At 30.9% G+C, this 13589-nt stretch overlaps 1 protein-coding gene and 2 long non-coding RNA genes across 8 annotated transcripts; all 3 read left to right on the forward strand.

The window, feature by feature from the left end:
- The first annotated feature begins 1128 nt into the window (after positions 1 to 1128).
- On the forward strand, positions 1129 to 4959 carry LOC131666522 (uncharacterized). Of its 4 annotated transcripts, none has more exons than XR_009302102.1 (9): positions 1180 to 1260; positions 1320 to 1422; positions 1842 to 1965; positions 2064 to 2225; positions 2335 to 2622; positions 3712 to 3792; positions 3878 to 4136; positions 4220 to 4647; positions 4732 to 4959. It is a non-coding gene; the product is annotated as an uncharacterized LOC131666522 (long non-coding RNA). The 4 variants fall into 4 exon arrangements; XR_009302103.1 differs by having other exon boundaries at positions 2335 to 2454; positions 2563 to 2622; positions 3878 to 4647; XR_009302101.1 differs by having other exon boundaries at positions 3878 to 4647.
- A 794-nt stretch (positions 4960 to 5753) lies between these two features.
- On the forward strand, positions 5754 to 6861 carry LOC131666521 (uncharacterized). Of its 3 annotated transcripts, none has more exons than XM_058939268.1 (4): positions 5754 to 5875; positions 5977 to 6134; positions 6211 to 6394; positions 6489 to 6861. In XM_058939268.1, exons 2-4 carry the CDS (start codon positions 6042 to 6044, stop codon positions 6686 to 6688), a joined length of 477 nt encoding a protein of 158 aa, XP_058795251.1. In that variant the 5' UTR covers positions 5754 to 5875; positions 5977 to 6041; the 3' UTR covers positions 6689 to 6861. The 3 variants fall into 3 exon arrangements, with proteins under 3 accessions (XP_058795251.1, XP_058795254.1, XP_058795252.1); XM_058939271.1 differs by having other exon boundaries at positions 6615 to 6861; XM_058939269.1 differs by having other exon boundaries at positions 5862 to 5915.
- A 3841-nt stretch (positions 6862 to 10702) lies between these two features.
- Positions 10703 to 12982, forward strand: LOC131666546 (uncharacterized). Its single transcript, XR_009302106.1, has 5 exons — positions 10703 to 10859; positions 10948 to 11106; positions 11188 to 11362; positions 11430 to 11692; positions 11760 to 12982. It is a non-coding gene; the product is annotated as an uncharacterized LOC131666546 (long non-coding RNA).
- The last annotated feature ends 607 nt before the right edge of the window (positions 12983 to 13589 follow it).

Below are 13589 nucleotides of genomic sequence, written 5' to 3' on the forward strand. Positions count from 1 at the left end.
TAATTGTTTAATTATTAATTGTTTGTTTATTGATAACAGTAATAACTAAGCTGTTATCAATGAAACAACTTCTTACTCATGTTACTTAGATAATCATCATGAATTTAGAGTATCCGCATTATTCTAATATTTAATATTTACAATGTAATAAATAAATTAACTTTTCACATTAAAATTTAATATAATTTAGTAGTTAAACGCAATTAAAATTATTATAATCTAAATCTATGCCCTAAAATCTATATAAAAAATGCTTTGTTTCATTGAAATTACTCTTAATTAACATATTTTAATAAAACAACAAAACAACAAAAACTATTATATCTATGTCTATAAGTAGGTGACGTCACACTCCTTATATGGTCATGAAATTTGACTCTGGTACTAAGTCAATCATATAATATATGAGGTGGCGCCGTTTAATATGCCAATTGATGTAAACAGATTGATGAGTTTAGCGGGTTGCAGTCATTCAGTGAAAATAAGAAAATTCATAGATAGGACCGTTACATTCAAATCATTCGTTACAAGCACAGAAATTCACCCTATAATTGAATAGTATATTAAGTTACATCCTGAGAATGTAGAAAGATTTTTCGTGTAATACAAAATTCAAATGTGTACTCACTATCCCCTCCTCCCCTACCACGACCGCGCCTCGACGTAATCGACTGAGATGCGTAAATAACTAATATCATTGTCGTCGTTGCCGCCATATTGGAAAAGTAATGCTTAAGATTTTCTTATTGGAAGCTGAAAGCCAGCATTATTAGAGAACTCATCTAATTCATTCAAGGTTAATAGTATAAGTTGGATGCATGTTTCTATATTTTTTCCTTGAATAAATAGAGTGATGTAATCGGCGAACGTTGAGCATTTGATCGGGGCTTTAATACACTGAAATATGTCGTTCAATGCCAGTAATTATTACTGAGCCTTGCGGTACTTTGTTTTCTATAATGACTGCTTCAGATAAATTGTTTAAAATTCGTACTCTGATGATTCTATTGCTGAGGAAGTTTTTGATGAAATGAAATATAAGTCCTGTAATTTTTAAACGTATAAGAATTTGTAGAATCCTGCGAGGCCATAGTAAATCGTAAACTTTGTTCGTATCTAGACAGACGGCGAGTAGGTGGTGTTTTTGTGCGAACACTTCGTATATGTTAGATTCTGAGGTAACTAAGCAGTTTGTAGTGCTGCAGCCCTCTCTGAATCCGCTTTAGCAGTTATTTAAAGTGCAGCAAGTTAGTGTTATAGGTCTGTAGCTGTTTTTGTCGTATTTGTTTTTGTTTGATTGAGTACTGGAATCATTGTAGCTTATCTTCATTCATCGGGGAATTGATTTTGCGTTTATATCAAATTCTACATTTTAAGAAGACTTATATGGGCTCTGTGTGGCAGTTGTTTGAAGAATTTTAGGTATGTTGTCCTGGTCTGGGCTGGTATTTTTGTTATTATGCAATATTTTTGTTAGTTTTTCCATTGTGATCTCTCTGTTTCATTATTGTTATTATTATCTTGCGGGATTTCTAATGGGGGTTGAAAGTTTTTGTAAGATAAGAAATTATTGGTTAAGTTTGAGTCATTGGAGTTTTTTGCGAAGGTTTTAGCCGAGTCATTGGCTTTTTCTTTAAAATCATTTTCGATTTTATCTTTTTAGTAAGATGATCGTTTTTTATGTTCTCTTGCCTTCGATTGATTTAATTTTTCTCCAGATTTCGTTAAGAGGTAGTTGATAGTTCATGGTTATTTTATATTAGATTTAATTTTTATTAGCTATCTCGCAGTTTTTATTCTACCCATGATTTTTTTGTTTCCAATAAAATTCGTGTACTTAGAAATTATTCGCGGGGTGCAAGGAATTTATTTGGCTAGGCCCGGGCACATGAGATCAAAACAATAATATTGCGGAGCGATAGCAAAACACGTCTGTATGCTACAGGAATTACACGTGAACTGAAAGTAAGTTTATATTTTGAGTAAAGTGACAATAGTGTTGCTTTTGAATTTGACAAATAACAAAAACTCACTACTGTACAATTATTTTCATATATTGATAGTGTACTGACAGCGTGTGGTATTGAAAGTGCTTTGAACGAGCTTGCACATCCATTCAGGTCAGATAAAGTATGACTCATTATAACCAGACTGCTCGAAGTCACTAAAGATCACAGAAGGGCTTGGATTGAAAAAAAAATCAGAGGAGATAACATCATTAAAAAGTATCTAGATCTAGGAGATTATCATATGGCACATGAAAAATATATAAGCTTATTTTAATAATGTTTTTAAAATAAATTCAATATAATAAGTTACTATTATTTTTCACAGATTCTTTACGAGTGTATTCACACAATTAAAAAAATATTGATACTATTCTTATTGCTATTGAGAACGTTATTAATGAACTGTACTCCTATTATACTAGTAAACCAAATAAGAAATGTTCAGGTTTGTTAATAATTATCAAGAATCGTATTGACAAAGTCAATTCAATGATCATAGAGCAACTGTGCAAAGATTTTCTTTCGAAGCCTTATAGAAATAAATCCGTTTTAGGCAATTTGTGAAATAATTCTAGTTTTCTAATCTTCGGCTGCCAGTTATCCTCTTCAAAAGGTAATCGGTTACTTGTTATTTCAGGCGTTTCGGTTGTATGCAATTCGACATTAAATGCTCTCATTACCAAATTATTTCTGCCGAATCTCTTAACGAAATCGTTGTTTGCTTCTTATTACGATTCAGTTTTGCCCACACATCTTCGTCGACATAAATGTCTAATTCAAAATATATCTTTCGATAAAAAGAACAACTCTATAAGTACTTGGTTCCCGTCATTCACTTTGTCGCAAATTTTTCTTTGTTCATTCAATGTAAATTTTGCTGAAAATAATGTGACATGTTATGTTTTTAATACAAAAACCTGTAAATATACATTTAATCGTTAACACTACTTACAAAAATTAAGGTATAATAAACAAGTTCTACATTTTTGAGATTTTTTTCAATGACATAACTCGGAGAGAAATTGTTGTACAGAAAATAAAATTGTAGCTTCAAGTTTTTAGTTTTTAGATTTGAGCTGTAACGGTTTTTAATGTGGGCGGTTTTCGAAAAGTCGTCGAAAAACTAACGAAAAGGAATTTTTCTAAATTTTTCTTCGTTTTTAAAATGGTCTGTGAACTTTAAAAAATTTTTTTCTATGATATGAATTCGAAACTCTTTCAGGTAATTTCATTAACTTTAATTCGCTTTTTTAAAGAGCTCCGTACGATGTTTTGGCTCAGAGTATTGTCGATCAAAACAAAAAAGCTCATGTTGACTTTGATAATCAATTACTCGGAAGCTAGTGATCATACAAAAAAAGGAAGTAGAGTTTTAAAAATTGTAAAACATTCTCTATGAAATGTGATTAGTGGCTGTTGATAAAAAAAAAGTTTTTCAAAGTTGACTGAAAAAAAGTTGAAAATTTACAAATTGAAGGATATATATTAGAATAACTTTGGATATAATGGATGAATGAAGAATCTCGACTTTAATTTTCAAACCTCGAAGTGTCCCTAAAAACCCTCAAAGTTTCGGAGCGCTGCGATTTTCTTTCTTCGTGTCCTGAAAGTTTAAAATAAACATTTCTGTCAAAAATCACCATAACAAGCAATTTTTTAGATTTTTATTAATTTTTTCAATTAAAAAATGTTTTTTTTTCAGCAATAATAAGTAAATTCTCTATTCAAAGACAAAAATTTTCAAGAAGAATAGACATAAAAAATGGTAAAACAAATTTGAAAAGTAACGTATCTCTATTTTATAATGATGAGAGGTTGGGGTAATCGACTCTAAGATTTTATAGTGATATGAGAAATCTTTTCAATAGATTTTACTGAAATGAGGATGTACCTATTTCTAAAAATACAGTTTGTAAGATTATGTCACGATTTCAACAAAGTGGATCGACGAAAAACATTTGACAGACTGGATAACTGATGAGATGGTCTATGAAGAATAGGACATATTCTGACGTATGATTTTTGCAGTACGATATTAATTTGTACTGCAGGAAAACTAATATAAATAGACATGTGACTGATAAATTAAGTGGTTTTTAATGATCCTGCTCGATTTTTCAGCACAGGGTAATCAAAGGCAAAAGAGTCCGAAAGTCTATTGAAATATGTCCTTTAATTTATAATGACAATTCAATATAATCTTTTTATAGGCATATTTGCTATCTTTTTATAGATATCTTTTTATCATTAGCGACCAGAAAAAACAAGACATCAGACATTATGCTATCATTTGTAGCAAAGCCACATGGAAGTAGTCGTTCAGTAGATAAACAGCATGAAATTGAAACAGCAAAAAATAAATCCGACTCAAAGTATTAAATATGAACAAATTTCATCCCTATAGTTATGCCTGTCCAGGCGTTAAAGGAAGATGATCGTTGTCTCAAAATTTGCGAGTCCATAATGGAATGAGTTTATCATAATCCATTATTAATAAGTAATGTAGTTTTTTTCAGACGAGACACCATTTCAGTCAAATGGAAATTTCAATAGACACAATTATAGATTTTAGTATGAAATTAATCTTTATTGGATAACAGTCATATACGATATCTTTAAAAGCTAAATATCTGAGCAGGTATTGTTGATAATGTTTTGATCGATCTCTTTCTCATATAAGCAAACTTCGAAAAATATAAAATAATGTTAAGAACACAAATAGTTTCAGCAATATGAGAAATGAAAGATAATTCCGTAGATACCTAATTTCAGCAAGATGGTGCTGCATCACATTTCGACAGTTTCTTGATATCAATTTTCCCGATAGATGGATAGTTCAAAGACGAATGATTGAATGACTCCAAAAATCCACTGATTTAATATCATTAAACTTTTTTAATAGGAGTATTTAAGTTTAATCTTCAAAATCTCGACGAATTAAGAAACTAAATTTGTCAATAATATCATTCCACCAAATCTTAAAATTTTCCGTAGAATAAAAATAAATATTATTAAAGTTTACAAAATTATATACTTTACGCAAAAAAATCTTCAGGTGTCTATCTTTTTACCTCACCTAGTACATTTATCAATGTATTCAAACTGTATAGTTTGTTCATGCGTACATACTACTAGAATCTTATAGTGTGCATGTAAAAGTTCAATTTATGCAACGAATTAAACAAAAACGTAAAATGAAGAGTACGTCAAGTTAAACGCAATGATATAGTTTTTTTTTGAAAAAAGGAATATGTCTTAAAAATTTATTTATATTAGCTTAAATATATGATCGATATTATCTATTAATAATTTAAAATAATAGCTAAAATTTAAGTTTAATTTTTCTGGAAATTGAGTCATTAAACATATTTTCATTACTTTATTTTTTTTTAATTTTGCCGAATTGCTTAATATTGCAAAATATGTATTGGCGTTCGTATTATGGTGAAATGAATATTACATCTCACGTTTTTAAAAAATTGAATTCATGAGCTTTTTCTAACATTTTATCACAGAACTGTACTTCCGCTTATCCGATTGTATTAAACTTAAAAGTTTCAAGACTTAATAAATGTATATAATATTATATAATACATGATAATAGATGTGTATTCCAAGACGCGGACAAATAATCAAGATTTCGAAAAGGCTTCCAACAGATTTAACTTCCAGTTGAAATTCAAGTACATTATCAGTAAAGTGTCATACCTCAAAGTCTTGTTTAGCAGATCGTGTATAAGCTTGTTAAGTCCTACCATAAGCCGGATATATACCTCTCAAAGTTAAGCCGATGTTCACTCTGACATATCTATCTCATTTACGTTCCACCTGCGTTGCACTGCTGTAGTGGGTCTCACATTGTCTTGGTGAATAGTTTATTTTTATTGTTTAAAAATACCTCGAAGGGTATGAATATTATCTTGCTACCAACGGCACTATACTAATATTATATCATTATTTTATTCAGGACTGAAATAAAATCTTGAATTGATCTAATATAATAGTTCATTCTGCGTACACTAAAGGGAAATTATGACGACATCTAGTTTTACTTGTTATCAATGTGACAAAGGAAATTGCAATGTACCAGACGAACAAATGTTCCTTTGCAAGACTGAATTTAACGTAAGTAATTATTTCATTTGTCAATTATTTATATCTAAAATTCGTAAATACGCAACAAATTTTGTCGGAATTTCAGTGCTGGAAATCTTTGACTGAATTTGGAAGCAGCCAACTGGAGTCCCGTGGTTGCATTCCTACAGCGCACCATGATCTATATCTTTGTAATAATACAAAAGAGGAATTCAAACCTAGAGATCTTTACAGATGCTGTGCAGAAGAATTCTGCAACGACGGTAATTTTGCTGTAATAGAGGATCTTGGTAAGCATTGATTTTCTTTTCTATTCTATAAATTCGCACTGTATTTTATCTGACAGTAATCCAACAATTTTCATCTGATCAACGATCGGTATAGATAGTTATTTCGTCTGGAAATATTATGTACTCTACGGACTTCTAATTTTAATCATCTTGATATGGGTCTCTGCTGGCCTTTATGTTTACAAACTTCGCATTAATCGAGCACGCATCTCTAATGCAGAGAGGCGACCACCTCCTCCTCGACCGGAGATGATACCGCTGCGTAGAGTGAATGTGCGAACTAGCGCCTGGTGATAGACTTGAATCGCTCCTGTCAGCGGTAGCATAGTACATATATGTACAATTATACAGAGTATCAAAGCCTTTATTAACGGTAAGATTGTCGATTGATCGATTGCCAACTGGAACGCGCCAACGATCAGTTTTAGGAGCAGGTTCAGAATCACGTAAATCCGTACTTAACCAAGGTATTTTTTCAAAGCATATATCGTTCGTTATTCATCAGTTTTTTCAATTCGATGAACCAATTATATGCTTTTAGCTTTCAGAATAAATTTGGATTTCAGCGTTATTGACAAGCCGACATTTACAAATTGAGCCTCGTGTTCTGGGAGACACGAATTGTTTTTCAAGTGATTAACCAATGGCAAATGAGAGCTGGTAACGCACGACATTCATGACAAATGCATCTATCAAATCATCAAATTTGATAAAACGCGTTATGTAAGTGTATATCCTGACTAGGCACCCGTGGAAGTTTGGACGGATTATGATGGATCTATTACTTGTTTCTTGATTGATCATTCACAAAATTGTTAAGCGCGCGACTGTCAGTGTATTATTATTACTTTCTTTTCAGGCTGTTTATTTTGTGGACACGCGAGAAAATTATAATATTTATCATTGAATTATACGCTGAAATTCAGTGATAGAATTTTCTTGAAAAGAGACGATAGCAAAGCATTCCAATGTATTTATAAGCTTAATAAAATTACGTCACAATTAAATTCTATTACGTTGAATAGTAATAAGTTTTGCTTCCTGTGGAATACGCGATATTTAGAGTAGTTTAAGCCAGTTTGATATTAACTATTACAAAATTATGAAAATCAGCGAATAGCTTCCGTCACTTCGTTAATTTTTTGAATTAAATTACCTTACATAAAACAATTAAAAATGGTAATTGTAAAGTCTGTGGAGAATAGTTTTAACTTTATCGACGAAAGCCTGAAAATTAGTTCGTTGTTCTATACAAATCAATCTTTAATCAACAGACTATTAAGAAATTTTTAATTTTTTTGTTTCAACGTAACACAAATTTTAATGTAATGAAAAAAGTAACATTTTATACCAGCATTAGACTACCTCCGCAGCAGCATCCCTCTTCCCTCTAACTTACAATGTTGTAGAACAGTCGCGCACAGTACTAGATATGAAACTCTCACGGCAAACATCATAGAAAGAGAATTTACCATGTAAAGTTTCCTTGTCTCGTATTTTTATATAGTAACGCCCTACGCCGCCATCGCAGCCGTTACATTCACTCTCAAAGCTCTGAACAGGCTGTGACTATGAGTTCTGTTCACTCAATACATGGCACAAGAAGTTCGTTTGCGACATGCTATTCGGTTATATGACTCTTACAGATTCTTAATTATTGATTTTGAATATTTTTTTTCTTAACTCGTAATTATCGATCTATGAATTAGCCGAATATTTTGAGATTTTTTCTATGATGAACCGATAGTCGAAATTACCTATTATTACATAAGACATGAATAGAATATGGCTTTATTTTTACAGTAAAATATCATCCATTTGGATCGGTAACTAATCCGACCGAAAATATTCCGTAACTTACGACGGTAAACTTCGTATATTTCTCAATCTTAACTTCCAAATCTCTTTTACCACGATGTAAGTATTAATTGAAATTGATTATCGGATAAAAATGAAATTAAATTAATTATTGAAGAATTCAAATCAATTTGTGTATAAATAATTTTTCAAGTTGAATAGTATAGCAGTAAAATTATGAATATTATATACAAAAACTCTTAACGTCGCACGACTTTCATGACGTTTTGCAACGATATCTATAAAATCAATAAGCTACTTGAATAAATATCTCAATTGATAAATACTTCTACAAAGTAGCTTAATAGAAAAAATTTTAGTACATATTCAATAAATAACGTTGAAAAAAATGTTGCGCAAAAAATTGTGATACGAAGATATTTTGAACACGTAGGTATAGATGGAAGCCGTGTATTTATTATCACATAACAAATATTAATTGGATCTGATTTTCATTCGGTTATTCGTTGGTAGAATTGAACGCATCGAGAGTACACATTGTCCTTATATAAGAATACTTGAAAGCACCACCATGTTTACTTTGCTTACTTTTGAGGACCATTCTGCATGTTGAACAATTATACGATTAAATACTTGCGAATATTGTTTGTGTACATTTTGCAAGTACTAGCGAAGAGTTTTGAATCAATGTCGCACACATAAATACAAGGGAAAATAATTTGTATGGATAAAAAATGAAGCATTTATTCAATTTCTTCGCACATGTCGACAGTTATCTTATATCTGCCGCTGGGTTCTTCGCATATAGGAAAAGCTGTGTGTTCTAGAATGAAGATGAGTACTTAAAGCGGAGTACTGATCTCTTCCTGTCGAGAAAGTGAAATCATTTATTACAGGAAGCTGAGGAGATTACGGTCTGAAACAATATAACGGACACGAATATTTAAAGCGGAGTACTTATTCCTACCTGTTAGACCGTTAAGTCATCATTAAGTTTATTATAGGAAACTAAACATAAATAAACTTAGAGAAAATGTAAGTGTACAACACATACATTTGAAAATTATAATTTATTGTTATTAGGGAACAATAGATAAAAATATAAATTAAAAATACGAAAAAATTCTCAAACATTTTAAAAGAAAGGAAAATATTACTTAGTTCACAAACAACTTTATAAATTTAACTTGCTCATGTTGTAACTTTTATTTTCTTACGTAGACAACACGAGAACGAACTTTATAAACATGAAACGTCACATTTTCTAATAAATTCTTCCAAATACAAAGACTTATAAATTATTTCATCCAAGTTACATTCACATTGTTTTTTACAAATGTCACATCCAAATATGCAGATTTTTATTTATTTATTTAACAGTTTATTTCAGAAACGAAATTCTACGTATATACAATTCATATCCGTAAATGATAAGCACTCGGACGATGTACTTAAATTTTTCAAAGCGGCATCCGACAAAAATAGTTGAATAATATCGAAGCAGATGTAAAGCAAAGGCAAGCTCTAAAATAATATCCAGAACATTTTTATGTACCATTTATTCTGCATGGAATATTAAAAAATCAGTTAAATGAAAAATAAAAATTAAATAGCCGCCATGAGGAGTGTAAAAATTTCTCCTCTCTCACCACTCCAAAAGTGGTAGGGGAGATTAAGTTTACATATGCTAATGACTATAGGGGACCAAGCCTAATGCGTATAGGTACCTATAGTGTACTTCTGTAGCGTTTTACATGAACGTAGTTTTTGAAGTAATAACAATAAAAATTTCTAAAAATATGATTTCCTTCATTATTATATTTATCCTACTTTATTATATTGAAGTTTTCGTGTTTCTAAGTAAATTTCAAGAAGATAATATTAATTTCATTCTCACATATAAGCATAAAACTATCGATTTGTACTAATATAATTCCAGTATCATTTCAAAATTCAAAACATAATTTCTGATTTTCTTGAAACGAATTATAATTGTATATTTCTATTTTTCCATATATATAAATCTCCTACTTCTGGAATATAAATGTTTCAAATATAGTGAAATTACAAATTTTATGATTTTCCAAATCAACCAATCACAACTCTGGATGTCGGCGACTCATCATTTTTTTTATGTAGTCGATATCATTTGAGATAATTATTAAAATTTGAGGTTCGTCAATTCCAATTAATGCAATAAGATATGCAAATTGAAGTTACGACTTTTTATCAATATTATACCAAATAGTTACACTTCTGTTTGTTCAGGTATATTACGCTTATCAAATATAAGTTTTAATAAATATATAATAACATATTTCATGTTAATAAATTTATTTCAAGACATGAATAGATTTACAGGTACCACTGTTATATAAATCCATTGATGGAAGATAAATAGGGTATATACGCTAAAGTTTTGTTTAGCAGGTCGTATAAGCTTGTTAAGTCCAACTGTAAGTCAGAAATATACCTCTCATAGCCACAAGCTGCTGATAAATACTACCAAATCTACTTCATTATCGTTTTATCTGCAGTGCTGTAACAAGTCTTGCATTAACTTGATGAATAGTTGATTTTGATTTTCAACTAAAAAGGATATATATTGACTCTAGTGGTGACAAGATTTACAAAGTTCTTCTAATTTGTAAGTAACTAGATAGAATGGTCTGTGAAATTCATGACTACTGTCGTGCTATCGTCTTGTTTTAATATTAAATAACTTTTCTATTTAGGACTTAAATTAGAATCTCAAATTTATCTTATATAACAGATCATTCAGTGCACGCGAAAGAGACATTATGACGGAACCTACTTTTAATTGTTATAAGTGTGTCGGAAATGAGTGCAATCTACCACAGAAAGAAATGCCAATTTGCAATACTACAATTAACGTAAAAGCTCTTAATTACTTCATCTGCCAATCATATATATGTCAAATTTGCTTATAAACAACAAGCGTTTCGCAATTTCAGTGCTGGAAGTCTGTGGCTCGAAAATATAAACATATGTATCGATATTATTATGGATGCATCTCAACAATGGCAGAAAACGAAAATATTTGCAATAATGCGACAAAGAAAGATAATACTAAATGCTGTACAGGAGATTTATGCAACGACAATAACTTTCAAGTACAGTATGATCATCGTAAGCATATATTTTTTTCATTCAATAAATGTACACAATGTTATAACGGTTAATTCAATCGATACAGTTGGTGATCGCACCTGGGTGTATGTAATGGATATTGTTCTAATAATAGTATTAATAATTTGCATTTACTTTACTATATACTACATGAGAAAATTGACTACGCATAATATTACCAACCTGCGCAGACGTTATGAACCAGAGTTAGAAATGCTGCGAAGAAGAACGACTGATGCACCTTCAGAAAGTCGCGAAGATAGGAATGACCAGGCTACCTCTCAAGTATAGTTCAGCTTATTATACAAAGTATCGAATCCTTTATTAACGGTAATATGATCTATTTATCAACAAGAAACGTCTTAATTTGATTTTTGATCAATATGATTCTTTGTAGAAACGCCCCAACGGCCTTACCGAAGCAAGGCGTCTTTTCAAAGCATATTTCATTTGTCATTCGGTACTTTAAGTAATTAATGAACCAATTGTATGATTTCAACTTTCACAAGGAAATGGAAATTTAGAGAGTTGTCAATAAACCGCCATCTACGAGTTGAGCCTTCACAATGTGATTCCTTTTTCTAAGTAGCAATCCAATTAAACGAGAGCCGACAACCAAGGAACTGCGTTAAATAATCGAAGGCTTGAAATTCTCGATGATTTGCACACTACTTATCCGACATGTTGAAAAAAACAATCTTATTGTAGCATTCAACTGTGCAATTTAAATGACGTTTGAATTTTCAAATAATGAATTAGTTGGGATCTTAAATTCAGGACTGACGGATCACGAAAGCGATCATATTTTTTTCATTCAATAAATGTACACGATATTGTAACTGGTAATTCAATCGATACAGTTGGTGATTCCAACTGGGCGCATGTAGTACCGGGTGTTGCTCTAGCAGCAGCGTTCATAATTTACAACTACATTGCCATACTTTACATTGGAATGTTGAGTACAGGTAATTATCTACAGGCGCAGGAATTATCCACAGAATCAAGAAATACCGAGCGTTAGCCAATTTGACAAATTAATAAGACACTTTCTTATTAATTTTAAACGATTTTTAAACGTACTGCAATGATCGAAAACTAATTGACCATACTGTAACTTGCGTATATCTCTTAATGTTAAATCATCAGTGATTTTTCAACATTTGGTTTGTATCTATATTCCTTGTATGACTGTTGTTACGCGCAGTAAAAAGATTACTGCGCGTTTAAGGAAATTGAAATTATAAAATATCATAAATAAAATTTATTACTTATAAGGTTTCGTTCGTACACCATTTTTATGCATTTTTTCGTTTTAGCCTACTTATTTTGAACGACTTATATGCGTCATTAATTTCACCAACGAGACTTAGAATGTCAATCGTAACAAATGTCAAGTGGTTATATATTGATTTTGTATAATTATATTGTAATAGGGTCAATTTTTTTTAAATTAAAGGTCAAAGTCTCTACTTTAAGATGGTGGAGCTCTATTTTTGATTTGACCAAACTTCTACATACGTGACTTTGAAATTCAAGGTCATTTTTTAAAGTTCAAAAATCGTAAACTCTCGCAGTGCATTCGCGCGTGGGTGATTTCTTTTGATAATTCTGATCATTGCATCTTAAAGTTCAGCTTTTTTTCTTTAATTTATAAAAAAATTGATCCGTTACGATTTTTTTAATGATTTTACAACGTTTTAAAAATTGTATTAAAAAATGATTTTTTTCGTGAAAAATTTGATAATTTGGATCCTCCCTATGATTCAATCAGCGCTGTAGAACGATATTTCAGGTTCAAAATAACATATGCACGGGTATGAATGTTATTTCTTGGTTGATTCTAATCAAATCGAAATGAAAAACTCGTATTCGAGCAAAATAAGTATTACCGTCGACTTTAGCGTTATCGAACAAGCACCACGAGAAGTTAGTTGATCGGGTTTAGCTTATCATACGTATGTGTATGCGTGTATATGTGAAAAGGACCGATTACTAATAATTGTACAGAAAGTCCTTAATATCTTGTTTATCCACCTCGGCGTCGAATAACCTCTACTAATCTTGCAGGCACATTAATGCAAGCTCTTACCATGTCTTGAGGTATCTCGTGCCATATCTCATTTAGAGCTTATCTTAGTTCCTCAAGATTCCTTAGCCGTCTTTTAGAAACTGTTAATAAATTTAACCAATCTTTGTTATCTATTTACAAAATATATAATTATGAATT

Source organism: Phymastichus coffea, unplaced genomic scaffold (genome assembly GCF_024137745.1).
Source record: "Phymastichus coffea isolate CEN01 unplaced genomic scaffold, Cenicafe_Pcof_1.1 PCOF00059, whole genome shotgun sequence".
Lineage (NCBI taxonomy): Eukaryota > Metazoa > Arthropoda > Insecta > Hymenoptera > Eulophidae > Phymastichus > Phymastichus coffea.